Source organism: Lithobates pipiens, unplaced genomic scaffold (genome assembly GCF_037356315.1).
Source record: "Lithobates pipiens isolate NorthernLeopardFrog02 unplaced genomic scaffold, aLitPip1_a1.2 Scaffold_19, whole genome shotgun sequence".
NCBI classification, from domain to species: Eukaryota; Metazoa; Chordata; class Amphibia; order Anura; family Ranidae; genus Lithobates; species Lithobates pipiens.
In genome coordinates, this window is record NW_027507764.1 from 194,312,500 (window position 1) to 194,329,614 (window position 17,115).

Genomic DNA, 17,115 nt, shown 5'->3' on the forward strand with positions numbered 1-17,115 from the left:
TTTTTATTTTTTGCTGTGACTTTCAGTACTTTTGTCATTTTGTGTACAGGAAGGTCCTTTTCCCCCTGATCACCCTAAGATGCATGAAATATGACCTTTAGCTTATTACTTTTCTGTACTATACACCTATTTTTTTTTCTGAATGAAAAGACTACAGTTTTTCCTTCTGCACTTTATGAAATAACATGCTGTGAGAATACAGAAAAGATAGGAATTTATCAAGGCATATTCTCTTTTATCAGTCTTAGAATAGACAGCGATATCATAAAGATCAGTGTACTCATAAAAGGTTCCATACAGTACAATCGCAGGGAGACTTTGGGAAATCTTGGACTCCGTTGTCTGTTCCAATGTTCTGATAAATTATTTTTTTATTTATTTATAAGCAGTAAGGTTTGCAAAAATAGGTGAATTTTGCCACCTAGTGACCAAAATACAGAGCTGCTAAAAAAAAAGTTCTCTTCAGCCTATTAAACTTCGAATCTTTTTGGTAATCATGGCTAATTTATTATAATTTTTCAGCATGCAATGATTTTTAGATGATATATTATTCGATTTTTGGCTGAAAATATTAACATTCAAGACATCCGGGAATATTGAGATAAATTAGGCTGCAAAGTTGTCATCTGCTTGCCAAGTTATCACTATTCCATCTCATAGTACATATGCATAGAACCTACCAGCTGTACCATAGTCTGGATGAATGAGAACCCTCAGAGATAAAAGGGCTTAGAATAACCTCTATTCACATGTGCTGTTAGATGAGATATTATGTCTTACATGAACAATTGTGCTATGAAGAAAACATTTCTGTTACGTTCAGAATTCCAGGTAGTAACCGTTTTTTAACCTTTCTTTTCAGCTGCTGGAGTCTTGGCATTTGGAACTTTGGTCAGCACCTCAAATACCTACGATGGCAGTGGCATTGTTACAGTGGAAACCGATAGTCCTCTAATATGGACCATGGGAATTAAGTCCTCCATCAATGAATGAAAACAACTAAAGAAAAGATTCTACAAGAGCAGCTTCTAGAGAAGAAAGCAACAAAATGTTCAAATGATTATCCTCATCGCAAACAAACTATTTGAAAGTCAAACTTTATTGCTAAGACATAGGTCAAATTTTACATTCCACACTGTTTTCATATTGGCAGCATTTTCTCAATTTTTCAAATTTATGTCAAAAAAGGTTTTCCAAACTGGGTGTTCTAACTATTAGCATGATTGCATATAATATGGGCAAGAACTTCACTCAAAAAGTGAAGTACTGCTTATTCTCTTCTTCCCGCCTCCTATAATAGAGTTGCAGAGGCATGGCAAGGAGGATATCGCTTGTTCCTCCCCCATTCCCCACAAATGCCAGGAGGCTGCAGGTCTCCTGCACCAGGCAATCTTGCACATGATCAGTGTGGAGCCAGCTGTGATTCATCAGGAAGTCACAGCCAAATCCAAGATGGCGGCACTGAAGACCAGCAGCAATGAGAAGAATCATTTACATTAAGACAGCAGTTACAATATTTGTAGCTGCTGACTTTGAATGTTTATATCACTTGGTGAAGTTCCTCTTTAAGTTTAGTTGTTTTTTTTTCTTCTCTAAATCAGCACCAGGGAGAGTACATCCTACAATCAACAGCTCTCTATTAATGTAGGGCGGGTGGATGAATGGAAGGTCCTCATACTCCATTCATAGAGCACTTTTCAATGCGGGAAGCAATAGTACATCTTTAAGGAATGAAGCGGGGAGGGCAGAAAGGGCAGGCATAGTCAGCAGTTTTGACAAGAGCCTGTGACTGGTTTAGAGGCTCGTATTAACACTGGAATATCACAACTGCAGGAGTATACAAGGAAGCATAGGCATTACATTTTCAACAAACAAAACAACAACCAGAAACTTTTCGTTCAATGTAAGTACCCCCCTTGTGCCATTTTTTTTTTTTTAAATAGCAAAACTTAAAGTGATGATAAAGTATATTTAGGCATTTTCAACAACTAAATTTGGTCATTTAGTTTTCAAGTTCTTCATCTTTTATTCCTTGTGTCTTTTCCAATTTAGGCTCGTGCCATGACCGCTTTTGCCCCAGTTTTCCTGTTTCAGGGTGGCTCCTCTCTCTTGCAGTATACTATGGAGCTGCCCCTGCATGCAGGGACTGAAGTTGTGCCTTTCTACACTGTGTGCATCAATAGAAACACATAACCCTATAGCCTGAGATGACAAGGCACTCCCCTGCTCCTCCTCCTTCCTCCCCCTCCCCTTCCTCAAGCTAACAGGTTGCCTGGAGATTGCACTGTCCACTGTAAACTTTTTCCTGTGAATGTTTAATACTACTTTAAGCTTTAAAATTCTACTTAATTGTTGAGAATGAAAAGTGCTAGTAAAAGGTATTTTATGAAGGAAATCACAGTCATAGATTTTGTGTCTCGGATATTATGTTAGCGCGCAGTGCAGAATCAATTTTCCAACTTAGTTATTTGGCCGTTATTTAACTGCTGCCTTAAAATGTTCTCCTTTATGGATCTGCTCCTTGATGTGTTTGTCCAAAATTTTTAGTTTTTTTATAGGGTGGGGAACAACTACAATCACTATTGGGCTCCATTAGAAAGAGTATCCCTCACTTATGCCACGTACACACGATCGGAGTTCCGGCCAGAAAAAGACCGATGAGAGCTTTTCATCGGAAAATGCGACCGTGTGTATGCTCCATCAGAATTTAGCTGGCCGAATTCTCACCAGCCAAAAATTGATAGCATGTTCTCAATTTTCCCGACGGAAAAACTTTCTATCGGTAATTCCGATCGTGTGTATGCAATTCTGACACGCCAAAAATCACGCATTCTCAGATTCAACTACGAGACAGAAGCTATTGGCTACTGGTTATTGAACTTCCTTTTTCTAGTCACGTCGTACGTGTTGTACGTCACCACGTTATAAACTATCGGAATTTGGTGTGACCGTGTGTAGGCAAGACAGCTTGAGCCGAATTCCGTCCGGAAAACCATCAGAGCTTTTTCCGAAGAGAATTCCGATCTTGTGTACGTGGCATTACAGTTATGGTGATAATGGTTTTACCAGACAAGTAATTAGGGTAAATCTCCATCAGCAATATAGAAAGGATTTATTTTTATTAATTTTTTTCGGAAAATGTATTGCTTTTTATTGCTATCTGTGTATGTGTAACAGAGCAGTAAATAGGTTCCGATTGTTCACCACACTTTTCAAAACTGAAATAAAGTTTTGGCTAGACTTCACATTAAGGTTCAGTTCACATATATGCTAATTGGATGATTTTTGAACTTCATCCAATTCGCATGACATGTGAAATAACATTGATTTCCATTAAAGCGGTTCACATATATGTGGCGCATTTTCTGAGCACTGTGGTGCAAATTCCAGGCTCATTGAGTTCTATGGGAACGCTTCTAAATCACACATATGTTCAGTTGTGTTCAAGATTCAGTTCAGGAGATCAGCACAGATTTCTCTCCTACTACAGGATTTTTTTCCAAATAACAATTTATTAAGTTTTCGTGGTCGCATAACAAAAGTAGTAGTACAGGCATACAGCAATAGTAACATGGCTTCCAAAACACAGGAGGCCCATCGCAAGTGGGCAGTGTAGAAAAGTACAGTACCGGGAAATACAGCGGGATCAGACCAACCGACCCAGGGTGCACAGCAGGACGGCAGACACCAAAAGTCAGTTATCCGTGCTGGAAACCAAAAGGCCACCCGGGGTCCGCTGCGTAGCTTACATGCCAAACTTAAAACAAAGCAAGGACCATCAGTAGTATGAACGAGAAGAGTGAAGGAGAGAAGAGGAGAGAGAAGGGAAGAAAGAGGGGAAAACAGAGAAAAGGAAATAGAGTGCCAACGGTCCACTTCACCATGTCCACACCGGTTCGCCATCAATCCTCCAGCAGCCGCCATCTCCCCCAGACCAGGTCATGCTCTTCAATCCTGTCTCTTACCCTGGCAGTCATCTTCTCCATGAGCTCAACGTCCTTGATCCTAGAGTAAAGGGCCTCTCTAGACGGGGGCAATGGATTCTTCCAGTTAAGGGCTATCAGGCAGCGGGCCGCTGTCAGGATGTGCCTAAGGAGCTTCCGGCCTGGCCTAGTCAGAGCGGGTTGGGACAGGCCCATCAAGAAAAATTTAGGGGAGTGGGGTACAGGAACGTCGAATAGACGCTGGAGCAGCTCACGAGTCGTAAGCCAGTATGGGGCAATCAGGGGACAGGCCCAGTAGATATGGAACAGGGAGCCCCGCTCCCTCAGACATCGCCAGCAGCGATCCGAGGTAGAGGGGTATATCCTGTGGAGAATATCCGGGGTCTGGTACCAGAAGAAAATAATTTTGTAGAAATTCTCCTTGTACAATGTACACAGAGAGGATTTGGCTGCCTGGCGCCACACCCCCTGCCAGGTCTCAAGGGGGAGCTCCTCACCCAATTCCCCCTCCCAGCGTTTCATGTAGGAGTGCTTCCCCTTCGTTTGAAAGTGGTATGTGTTGAGGACGCGGTATATGTCTGAGATCAACCCTCTACGATCCCGTCCTGCCAGGATTATCTGTTCAAAGGGAGAGGGCGGGGAGAACCGTAGGTGAGGGGCCCTAGATTGTGCAAAGTGCCTAATTTGTAGGTAGCTGTAGAACGTCTGATGGGAGAGGTCATGCTTAGCCTGGAGTTCCGAGAAGGACAACAGCCGTCGTGTTCTGGGGTCCACTAGGTGCCCCAAGTGGAACAGGTCACGCGAGGCCCAAGGCCAGGACATCTGGTGGGTCAAGCTGGTCGGTAGAGTCGGGTTATAGAGGAAGGAGGTCAGTAGAGAGAACTCCGAGTGGAGGCTGTGGTCGCGGGAGAGCTTCCGCCAGAGGAGACGAAGCTGGGCCATCGGCCCCAGTAGTCGACCCGAATCTATATCAATCCTCGCTCCCCATAAGAAACTGTTCGGGTGTATAGGAGCCAGCCAGATCTTTTCAATCTCCGACCACCTATTATAAGACTTCTGGGGAAACCAGGAGGCTATGGCCCGCAGCTGAGTGGCCTGGTAGTAGCGGACTAGGTCGGGGAACGCCAAACCGCCGTCAGAGCGCGAGGCCGTCAGGACAGAGCTCGGGACCCGGTGTTTTCTGTAATTCCATACGAATTTCAACAGGTCCTTCTGGAGCGCGCGTAACTGTGCATACGAGACTGGGATCGGCAACGTCTGGAACAGATACAGGAGCTTGGGGAGGATCACCATTTTAATAGACGTGATCCGTCCTATGAGCGATATGTGGTGGGCCTTCCATTTACGTAGTAAATCCCTAATCGCCCGAAAGAGGGGGGGGAAATTAGCCTGATACAGGGAGTGGAATGAAGGTGTAAGAAGGACCCCAAGATATTTAAGGGAAGAGCTTTCCCATTTGTACGGGAAAGCGGAGCGTAGGCGGGTCGTCTCAGACGCCCCCATGTTTAGGGGGAGGGCCACCGATTTGGACGGGTTAATTTTGTAGCCGGAGAGTTCCCCATAGCGGTCCAGCTCGGAGTGGAGGTTGGGGAGTGAGATCCCGGGCTGAGCCAAGGTAAGGATAACGTCATCTGCGAAGAGCGAAATCTTGAATTCCTTGCCCCTGACCGGGATCCCCCGAATATCGGGGTTGCTTCTAACGGCAGCCGCCAGAGGCTCCACACAGAGAGCAAAAAGGAGAGGAGAAAGCGGACAGCCCTGGCGGGTGCCATTAGTTATAGCAAAAGTAGAGGACGTGGCGAAGGGGGTTTTAACCCGCGAGGAGGGGGTGGTGTAGAGGTGCCGCACCGCTCGCAGATACGGGCCCCGAAAGCCCATGCGGTGTAGCGTGGCCTCCATAAAAGGCCAGCTGAGGCGGTCAAACGCCTTCTCGGCGTCCAAACTGAGAACCAGAGATCCTAGGTTATCCCTATTCGCCACGTCAATAAGGTCAATGATCTTTCTAGTATTGTCCCCTGCCTGTCTCAAGGGGACAAATCCCACTTGGTCTTTGTGTATTAGGGAAGGGAGGATTGTGTTAAGGCGATTCGCTAGGAGCTTCGTAAAAATTTTCAAATCAGCGTTCAGCAGGGCTATAGGTCGGTAACTAGCGCAAACAGTCGGGTCTTTGTCTGGCTTGGGAATAAGGGAGATAAACGAGCCTAGCATGTCGGTCGGGACCGGGGTCTGCTGGAGAAAGGAGTTAAAAAGCTTGGTCATGTACGGGCTTAAGAGGGGTATAAACGCCTTGTAATATTCATAGGGGAGCCCGTCCGGTCCCGAGGACTTGTGGGCGGGGAGGGTCTTCACAGTCTCCAAGAGCTCCTCTTCGGTAACAGAGGCATTCAGTTCTCGGAGGTCCGCGGCTTGTAGACGGGGTAGGACTATATTGTCCAAGTACTGGGTGATGCGGGCGGACTGGTCCGAGGTCGGGGGATTGTGGGGGATGTCCGGTCTGTTGTACAAGTCAGTATAATAGTCCGCGAACGCATCTACTATCGCCTGGGGGTGAGTCAAAAGGTCCCCCCCCTTATTTTTAATTTGGGCTGGGGCAGAGGTCGCCGTACGGTCCGCCAGTTTCCGGGCCAGTAGCGACTGTGCCTTGTTCCCCTTGTCATAGTACAGTTGTCGTAAGCGGACCAGAGCTTTCTCAACCGATCCCAACGCCAGGTCCCGAAGTGTCTGCCTAGTCTGGACGATTTGCTTAAGGGTGGGGACGGAGGGGGAGACCAAGAGACGGGCCTCAAGGGTCTTAAGTCGTTTTTCCGCCAGCAACCTGGCGGTCTGTGCGTCCCGCTTCAAGGCTGAAGACAGAGCTATACAGCGCCCCCGGATGACAGCCTTATGGGCGGCCCAAAGGGTAGTAAGTGAAATGTCTGGGGTGTCGTTCTCAACAAAGTAGTGCCGGAGCGAAGACTCCAGCTCTGCCTTTGCCGGAGCATGCTGTAGGAGATAATTATTCAGCCTCCAGGTGCAGGGCTTATAAAGGGGGGAGTCTAGCGCTAGAGTCAGAGTTATGGGGGCGTGATCTGACCAGGAGATGGGGAGTATATTTGCAGATTGGACTGCCCGCAGTGTCGTGTTATTAACAAAAAAGTTATCAATGCGCGAGTGCGTGCCGTGGGGAGCGGAGAAGAAGGTGTACTGGCGGTCTTGCGGGTGCAAAGCTCGCCAGGCGTCAAAAAGACCCCGCCGTCTGGTAATTTGGCGGAAGAGCCTGGAGTCTCTCAAGGTCCTAGCCTGAGGCGTCCGAAGGCCCACCACCAGGCGATCATGGAGTGCGGACTGAGTAAGGTTGAAGTCCCCCCCTATCACCAGGAGCCCGGGGGGCGTCTTAAACAAACGGGAAAACACCTTAGATAAGAATTTATGTTGATGGACATTGGGGGCGTAGAGGACGCATAGGGTCAGTGCCTGCGTGCGCCACAGACCACGGAGTATAATGTAGTGGCCCCGTGGATCTAGGTGCACAGAGGTACAGGTAAAGGGGACTCCCTGCCGGAAAAGAATGGCTACTCCCGCTCTCTTCCGCGGGTTGAAGGCCTGGTAAACCTGAGGGAAATGCCTGGAGGCAAACGCAAAGGAGTCTCCCCGGTTGAAATGCGTCTCCTGGACCATTACTATATCCGCTCCCGCCTGTCGGAACTCCCTGAGTGCCAGGTGCCGCTTTTTGTTGGAGTTGAGGCCATGAACGTTAAGGGACAGGATCTTAGCCATGGTCAAGTAGGGGTAGAGCATAGGGCATACTTAGCTCGGTCTGTTGGAGGCCCAGGTGCCTCGGGAGGAGCGGCGACCACCGGAGGAGAGACGGCAACCGAGAGGACCACTGGCATGGCACTTCTGAGGAAACAAGAAGAGGAAAGAGCCTAGAGAGAGAGGAAAAAAAAGAGACAGAAACACAGTACAAAATAAAAGAAAACATTGTCAAGTAACGGGTCCGGAGGTCCTATAGGGACACCGGATCCGCACGGTTCCTTATCGGCTCCCCAACCCAAAAATAAAATAAAAGTCGGGTTAGGGAGGCACCAACAGTCCACTCCACCAAAGGAACCAACAAGTGGAAAACCACTGGGGGGGGCAGTAACCCGGGAGTCGATCCGGTCCGAGACTCAACCTAGGCCAGCCCGAGGAAAAAAAACTGGAAAAACATGTAGCTCCGGCAATCGGGGGGGAAAAAAGTAGCAAAACCCCAAAAAATAGGGGAAAAAGAAAAACCGTAGAGGGGAGACGTCCGTTGGACAGGGCCAGTACTTCAGTCGCGCTTGGGTGACCCGCGGTGGGGATCCGGGCCTTTGCGCCGTTTGGCTGAAGGGACTTTCTGCCAGATCACCGGCATCGGAGGGGGAGAGGCGACCAGATCCCAATCAGGCAGATGAGGGACAGGGATGTCAAGAGTGTCACAAAAGGGGACAAGATCTTCCGGGTAGCGGAGAGTTGCCGATTTTCCTTGGTGTCTCGCGGTCAGGCTGAAGGGGAAGCCCCATCTGTATAGAACTTTCTTATCTTGCAGGGCTCTGAGAAGAGGCTGCAACAGCCTCCGTTTTTGGAGCGTGATCCAGGAGAGGTCCGGATAAAGCTGAATCGGTGAGTTATCGAAGGCCAGATTTCGGATGGTGCGGGACTTGCGCATAATGTCTTCCTTGAGCGGGAAGGAGTGAATTCTGCAGATAACGTCCCTGGGTTTGGAGGCTGGGCCTTTGGGTCGCAGGGCCCGATGGGCTCTATCCATTTCAATGTGCTTGTCCGGGTCTTCCCCCAACATCTCGTTGAATAGCATTTGCAGTGAAGACTGAAGGTCCTCGGCGCCCTCCGACTCAGGCAGGCCGCGAATGCGAATGTTGTTTCTGCGGCCTCTATTGTCGAGGTCTTCCACTTGGCGTTGCATATCCCGAAGCAGGAGGCGGTGGTCCGAGGTCTCCACCTGAACACGGTGGACCGCCAGCTTGGTCTCCTGGACCTCCTCTTCCACCATCTCCACACGGTCAGATAGATGTTTGAGGCCAGTGTGCAGGGACTGGATCTCAGCGCGGCAAGTGGCCTGTACCTCCGTAATAAGCTGTTTAAAGTCCTCTTTCGTCGGCATAGATTGCAGGTATATCTGCCAGTCAGGACGGACGGCCTCACGGCATTGAGATGAAGACAAGGAGGGCGGAGAGTGGAGAGGCGGCTCACCCCGCTGCAGTTCCCGGGTGGGAGAGGGGGGCCACGATGGCAGAGGTCCCCTGGGGTCAGCCCAGGAGGTAGCATGGGGGGGCAGGGTGAGGGGTCCAGTTGGGCAGTTCCTCGGAGGCGGCCAGGGGCCCGGGCCACCTGGGCATAGGAGGGGGTGACATCTGGACGGACCCTGACTTCGCTAGAGTCCCGAGAACGGGGGGGCCTCTGCGCCTTAGGAGAGGCAGGCCGCGGCCATGTCACTGGGGCCCCCCCCACAGCCGCCAGGGGCGTTCCAGCATCCCCACTAGGGGGACAGTCCAAGCACTCCCGAGAGTCCTCCAAGATGCCCGGGGATGTGGGGGACAGGGACGAGCTGAGGGCCGTGCTCGGGAGAGGAGCTGAGCGGAGAAGGCGGGGGAAGGCCTCTGAGCACTGGGTATACAGCAGGGAGGGTGGTGGATCTGCGGCCTGCTCCCCCCAGAGCACAGAGGGGGGGGCGGAAGATGGGGAACCCTGGGTGGCCTCTCCTGTACATTGCCTACCCTGCAAAGCGTCCCGGGAGGAGGCAGGCCGGGACAGGGGCTGTGCGGTTGCAGGCAGGGGAGAAGGCTGGCATACCTGGGAGGACGTCGGGCGCCCGATCCGCGCCATCTTGTCGCTGCGGCCTAGCAGGAGTGGATCCCTGGCCGGCCCATCCGGGGCCTCCCGGCAGTCCAGAGCAGGGTCCGAGGGGTGACAAAAGGCTTCCCGCTCCCCCGCGGGCTCCGGGGGGAGCGGGGGCTGATGTGCGGCATCCGTCCGGAGGTCAGAGGGGGCCGGAGGAGTCCGTCCGAGTGGCTCCGCGCCGTCCGGCGCCATCTTGCTTCCGCCGCCCGGCAAGGCCTCGGGCGGCTGGAAGTAGTTTTTAAAGGCCGCGGCGGGTCCCGGCGGAGGCTGAGGCGTTCCCCGGAGTGAGGAGGAACGAGTGGCCCGCGATCTCCCCATAAGGCGCAGGTAAGTCCCCGAATTAGTGCCTTGTAGCGGCGGGCTGAAGGAGAGCACTCACAACGTGCGTCCTTCCAGGTCGGCTGCCGGACACGCCCCCCCCTACTACAGGATTTGACACCCTTTATCTTCTATATTGGCAAACACTGAAAATGCAACTGTGACAAAAATCCTGTCCTGAGCCTTGCAAATTCGCATCAGAACTGCATCAAAAATGCACCTGAACTGCTGAACAAATGCTTTTTCTATTTACAGTAAAAACAGATGCACAATTCTCACCGGGCAAGTGTGATCCCAGCCTTAGGAATGTTAGAAAAAGGTTTTTATAACAATGTTACCCCAAACTTTTTCTATTGTACCGGGTTCACACGTGTGGTGTGAATTTCTGGTCCATCTTCACTGCAAATTTCTAGAGCAACTGTTGTGATTTCCAATACAATTCACAAGAAAATTTTCAGAGCCGATGGCCACTGGTATCTCTACCAATAGCTGGTTGTTAAAGCGGGAGTCCGCCGGGACTCCGCGTTTTTTTTTTTTTTTTTAAAGCCAGCAGCTACAAATACTGCAGCTGCTGACTTTTAAAATAGTGACACTTACCTGTCCAGCGCGCCCGCGATGTCGGCACCCGAAGCCGATCTCTAGATCGTCTCTCGGGTGCTGCCGCCGCCATCTTGGGTATGGGAATCAGGAAATGGAGCCTTTCGGCTTCATTTCCCGGTTCCCTACTGCGCATGCGCGAGTCACGCTGCGCAATAAGGACGGTCCCCGCTGCCTCTGGGATCTGTGTGTTTCCCAGTAGGCAGCGGGGCACTTGCGGAAAGGGGGCAGGCACTTGCGGAAAGGGACGTAATCTACGCCCCTTTCCGCAGAGAGCTATCCCGGAAGTGGGTGCAGATACCTGTACTGTACAGGTATCTGCACCCCCCTTCCCCCTGAAAGGTGCCAATTGTGGCGCCGGAGAGGGGGAGGGTTCCGATGAGCGGAAGGTCCACTTTAGGGTGGACCTCCGTTTTAAGGAGCAGGCTGGGAAGCCAGCCACCGAGTCCTTAACAATCGATGACTCACCAGGGAACCCACTGACAGCTTAATGTAAACCAAAGATTATGAAAAGCCTCCACCTGGGAAGAGGTGCTTTGGGGTGGGAAATCACTCCACCATGTTGAGGGCATGTGGCCTGTAATGAATTTGGGGGGCTTGCCCCCCCTTTCCTGACCTGCCAGACTGCATGCTTGGATAAGGGTCTGGTATGGATTTTGGGGGACCCCCACTCTTTTTTTTTTTATTTATTTTTATTTATTTTTTTTGGCGTTAAGTGTCCCTTAAAATCTATACCCGACGGACCTGGTATGGATTGGGGGGGGAGACCCCCACACTTTTTTTTTCTCAAAACTGATGACGTGTGATTCAGAAGCGTTCCCATAGAAGGCAATGAACCTGATATTCGCTTCTAAACCACACTGCAGTGCTCAGAAAACGCACAGGACTCTCTTTAAATGTGCACTGAATTCGCACTGGTGCTGCACTGCATATATGTTTACCAGCTTCATAGAAAGCCGGTTTGGTTCACGAAGGTAGTCTGCATATTATAACTCAAGATGTATAACTACAGCCCTGTTGTCCTGTACTATACTCCAAGATAAAAAATGTATATACTATATAATGGTAGGTACTGATAAGGAAGTTGTATCATGTTCTATTTTGTTTTGAAAGATATCAGATATGCAGTTTAATTTATGTCCAACTAAAATCACTGGTTCCAAATTTGCAACTGGTAGTGGTTTCAGCTGCTACTGTGATTAAAAAAAAGTAATTTTCCTACTGCTTTGCAATATCTGTGCAGTGTTCAACTCAAGTAAATTGTATCAATAGTTGTATATATTACTTTGAAAACAATAATGCCTAACACTGCATATATACAGTATACATTTTATATAATTTAAATATTGTCATTTTCAATAAGTGCCTCAAAAGGGAGTAGCATTTTTGGGCATATCTTCTCTCTTAAAGCAAATATATATTTCTTTATAAATAAAATACATTTAAAAACAATCTTTATATGTGTTTACTTATGTTTTTCTTTTATTAAGCTATAAGCTAAACCCATGGTAATGTACTCTAAAGAGGGAAGAGAGAAAAAGCCAAGGACTCTTTGTGTACCAGAGACATGAGATAGAATATGCACAGAGTAAAGTAGAGTTAGGCAGGATGGTTTGGATTCCATGATTTTATCGAGATTTTGAAAAAAACACAAATCCGCCGACAAGAAATGTCTTTAGAAAATGGGATAGCCTTTGTAAGCACTATCACTGGGAGTACAATTTACCTTTGATTTCATTAATAGACACAAATTATTTTATACCTGGGAAAGGAGATTATATATATTTTGTTGGTTGGACAAAAGAAGAGGTGATACAGTTACAAAATGTGATGCATTGGGGTAAGGATTTGTTCATTCTTTTAATTAAAGAAAAAATGTGGTAGTAAGCCATTAGACAAATAAAGACTTGCACAGACACTGCAGCCATTACGGGGGAAAAGATAATCTTAAACCAATAGAAAATCTGCTCAGCTCTCCTTCCTGTATCTAGCACAGTATCTCAAAAATATACTAGGTACTGGTGCAAGAAACAGAACCTGAGTTCCCGTCTTACCTGGAAATGGGAGCAGCACCTGGGGATAGAATTGGATGAGCACCAGAGGAGAAAAATATTAAAATTAGCGTGCTTCTCCTCAATGGATGCCAAGACGACAGAAATGAGTTTTAAACTTTTTGCCAGATGGTATGTGACCCTGCTGAGGGCGCAGAGGTCTGTGCTGGATGTGTTTTCCCTGTGTTGGAGGGGATGCGCCTAGTACTTGCAGATTGTACTAAGATACAGGTCATTTGGAGGGAGATTGCTAAGGCAATCCAGGAAATAACAGGGGAGCACATACAGGTCGAACCCTGGGGATGTTAGTTCCATAAAACAGAAAAACCCATAGCATAATACAGGATATATTTAGTACCACCTATTAAATACAGCTAAAGTTTGGATCCCCAGGTGCTGGGGAACACAAAAAAAATCCTAGAATGAAGGCATGGGCCCTAACAATTGACCAAGCATCTCCATCGAAGAGACAATATATGCAGGAGAGGACTTAGTAGAGAGATATAAGGATACCTGGGGGAAACGGTTAGAGTTTAAGAGAGTTAGAGTTTAAGAAATCAAAGTGGTATATGGAAATGCTGGGCATAGGAGACTGAGAACAGATTAGGACACCAACATTATGGGTATGCAGTGAATTGGTTAATTGGGAAAATTCAAAGAAGGAAGGAAGTGGGGTGGGAGAGTGGGGTGGGAGGGTGTTTTTTTCCTCTGTTTTTTTTTTTCTTTCTTTGTAGGGGAGAGGGGGTACAAAATTATGGTGGGGGGTATACAAAGGGATTTTAATGATTGTGATATGTTGAATAAAATCTTTGAATTAAGAAAATGAATAAAAGAAAGAATACAAAAAAAAGAAGAAAAATAGTTAAGGACTATTTAGCAGCTGGCAACTGTTGAGATAATGAAAACTTTGGTCAGGAATATGTAATTACCATATAGCCTATAAAGTGCAGATGACAGGTATATAATGCACAAAGTGCTGTGGTTAGGATAATGTAAGTTATAGCACAACTGCTGTACAACAGTGAGGGATATGTACTGTGCAGCACAATGTAAAGAGTATGGTTCTCATGCATATGTAAGCTGTTTGGAAGCTGCTTGTTGCAGTGAGCACACTTGAAACTAAACACCAAGTGCATAAAAATTGAGTACACAAATGTGAAGCACACAAAAAAAGTGCACAGGGTGTACATATGCTTCTCCCCCAAAGAGAAAGGACCCTGGCCCAGATCCCCTGGGGTGCAAGACTCTTGACAAGGACTGAGGCACTCCTGGTCCACCCAGCCGAAACCAGACAGACCCCTTTCTTTAGGTGACCTGCAGAAGCAAGGCCTACCCAAGTACAAGGTTGGGCACAATGGAAGGGAGACCCCATGGGAGAGGAAGAACCTGACCAAAAAGAACATGTCCCCGCCCCCCCTCCCCAGACTTCTAGGGCAAGCCTGAGGACCTACACCCTATTAGTTGGGAGTAAGTGCTAACCTGTGTACATGCAAAAATAAACAATGACAAGCAAACATGAAAGGAAAGCGGAGAAAGTGCTTCAGGTGTCAATGTGCAGTGCAATGCCTTTGGGCAGTATAAAAATTCCTTTGGTCCCAGCCAAAAGGCCCAGCCCAGGAGGCAAGTATGAAAAAAGCTTGCTAAGTATGTAGTGACCATTGTGTAATAAACTCATAATGAGCTCCCCCATCGTGACACTTTCCAACACACCTGGACTGCAACTCCACCTAGAAGTGCCTCAGAGCATGTTTCTCCTCTGCACACTGCTCATTGGTGAGTGTCTTTTCACATGACAGCACTAAGTACATGGCTTGTCAGTGCGATGTGTGCTGGTGTTTAGGAACATGGGGGGGGGGGGGGGTGATTGTGATCATAGGTGTGCGCAGCCCATAGCAATAGAGTTTGCACCCCAACACTCAAACAACATATTGTGTGTGTATATATATATATATATATATATATACACACACACACACAAACACACTCTATTATAAACAAATGTAAACAAACATTTTAGGATGTAATGAAACATTTTTTAACAACTTACTGCTAGTAGGTGGCACAGCCAGGTATGGCAAAGTACAGGTACGTCTCAATCCATCTTCTTTTCTGTGCTGTGCGATGATTGGACACAGCAAGAGTTTGTCAGCAGGTTACAGCCAATGATTTTGGCTCTATACCTGCTGATTGGCTGTGTCCAATAACAGTACAGAGTTCTGTGTGTACAAACACACAGAACACTGAACAGCAATCTGGGTGTTTCTTCTCCATGAAATTAACTCTGAGTTCAGGGAGAAAAAAGCCAGATTATGTGCGTAAAAGTAGCACCCATAAACTTGTTAGGCACACAGTTAACACCTTGATAGGCCTTCTGATCACCCCTGTCATCCAATAATTGTCATTAGAACAGTATACAGTATTATCACTGATCACTGTATTAGTGTCACTAGCGATGTTAGTGTCAGTTAGTTAGTGTTCCTCCCAGCCAGTGTCAGTTAGTGCCAGATTGTCTGCCACACTATAATTCACTCATCACTGTCATTACTAGTATAGCATCTATAGCTGCATAAATTCCAGTATATAAACCATAGTTTGTAAGCACTTTAACTTTAAGGAGGTGTGTACTCCCTCCAGGCATACCTGTCCAAGGCTCCCTATTTGGGAGACTCTCAAAACTAGAGTTAGGACCACAGTAAATTGTTGCAGGCTAGCTGGTAAGTGAGCTGCCCTTCCATGTGCTCCTTGCTACAAAGAACAGTTATAGGTTGGAGTAGTTACATAGTTAGTCAGGTTGAAAAAAGACACAAGTCCATCAGGTTCAACCACAAAAAAAAATTATAATAATAATATCATATAATCCCATATACCCAATTCTATACCCACAGTTGATCCAGAGGAAGGCAAAAAACCCCAGCAGAGCATGATCCAATTTTCTATAGCAGGGGGAAAAAATTCCTTCCTGATCCCCTGAGAGGCAATCGGATTTTCCCCGGATCAACTTTACCTATAAATGTTAGTACCCAGTTATATTATGTACACTTAGGAAATAATCCAGGCCCTTCTTAAAGCAATCCACTAAGCTGGCCAGAACCACCTCTGCAGGGAGTCTATTCCACATTTTCACAGCTCTTACCGTGAAGAAACCTTTCTGTATTTGGAGATGAAAACTCTTTTCCTCTAGACGTAAAGAGTGCCCCCTTGTCCTCTTTGTTGACTGTAAAGTGAATAACTCGACACCAAGTTCACTATATGGACCCCTTATATAATAAGTTGCCATTTGTATGTAGTTTGTGAATCGGTGCGGGTACACACAGAATAACGTCAGCTGCCATTGTACCCTTGCTGGGTGTCCTGTGCATCCCTATACCTTTAAGGAGAGGTGGGCTCCCTCCAGGCACGCCTACCCTTAATCTATCTAACTGCTATATGTGTGTTCCAATCCAGGAGACTCTCAAAACTATCGAGTAAGTAAACTGAGGTGCCGTGATGTGGCCACTGCGGCTTAAACTTACTGTATGTTTGCAAATGCATGCGACGAAACCCCTTGTTTTTAATGTAAACTGTTAGACAGGACCAGTTTGGCTTTGTTGCAGGCTAGCAGGAAAGTGAATGGGAAATGTTTCTTTGATGTGCGTTGCCCTTTTTATGTGTTGTTGCAAAGGACAGTTATAGGTTGGGGTGGTTGCCATTTGTTTGTAACTTTTACACACAATTGATAAATAGTTATTGGGACTTTTGATTTACCAAAGACATGTAGCAGGATGCAGGGCCGGTCCTAGGGTCACAGAAGCCTGGGTGCAGAAATATTTCTGGCGCCCCCACGTGGGAGTGGTCATCTTACCAACTCCTCCCCTTTACAAATGTTACTACCCTGTTTCCCTGAAAATAAGACCCAGCATGATTGTCGGTGATGGCTTCAATATAAGCCCTACCCCCCAAATAAGCCCTTATAGGTCTTATTTTCAGGGTAGGGCTTATATTGGAAACGGGGTAGAGCTTATATTGCAGCCATCACAGACAATCACGCTAGGTCTTATTTTCGGAAAAACGGGGTATGGTACGACTCAAACACAGCGATATGCCACGAGTGGTGGCTCCCGTGCGCATGCTCCGACGAATGACAGCGCCGGAGCAGCGAGACCCACCAAGAAGATGGAGGCTCCGGACTACAGGGGACAGCGGTGACTTCGCTGGCTCCTGTGTCAGGTAAGTGACACATAATGGACAACTATGCGATGCATAGTAGTCCATTATGCTTTACCTTTGCAGGGAATCAAAGAGGAAGTAAACCCATCAGGGTTTACTTCCTCTTTAATAGCAAAAAATACCCAGGTCACACTGGGAGT

At 47.5% G+C, this 17,115-nt stretch overlaps 1 protein-coding gene across 2 annotated transcripts in view; it reads left to right on the forward strand.

The window, feature by feature from the left end:
- Positions 1-12,170, forward strand: part of TPK1 (thiamin pyrophosphokinase 1) — an 805,392-nt gene extending 793,222 nt beyond the window's left edge. For both annotated transcript variants that reach the window (XM_077491603.1, XM_077491602.1), the window contains exon 9: positions 863-12,170. In XM_077491603.1, the coding sequence (XP_077347729.1) occupies positions 863-993 (131 nt within the window). In that variant the 3' untranslated portion in view covers positions 994-12,170. The remainder of the gene's footprint in view (positions 1-862) is intronic.
- The last annotated feature ends 4,945 nt before the right edge of the window (positions 12,171-17,115 follow it).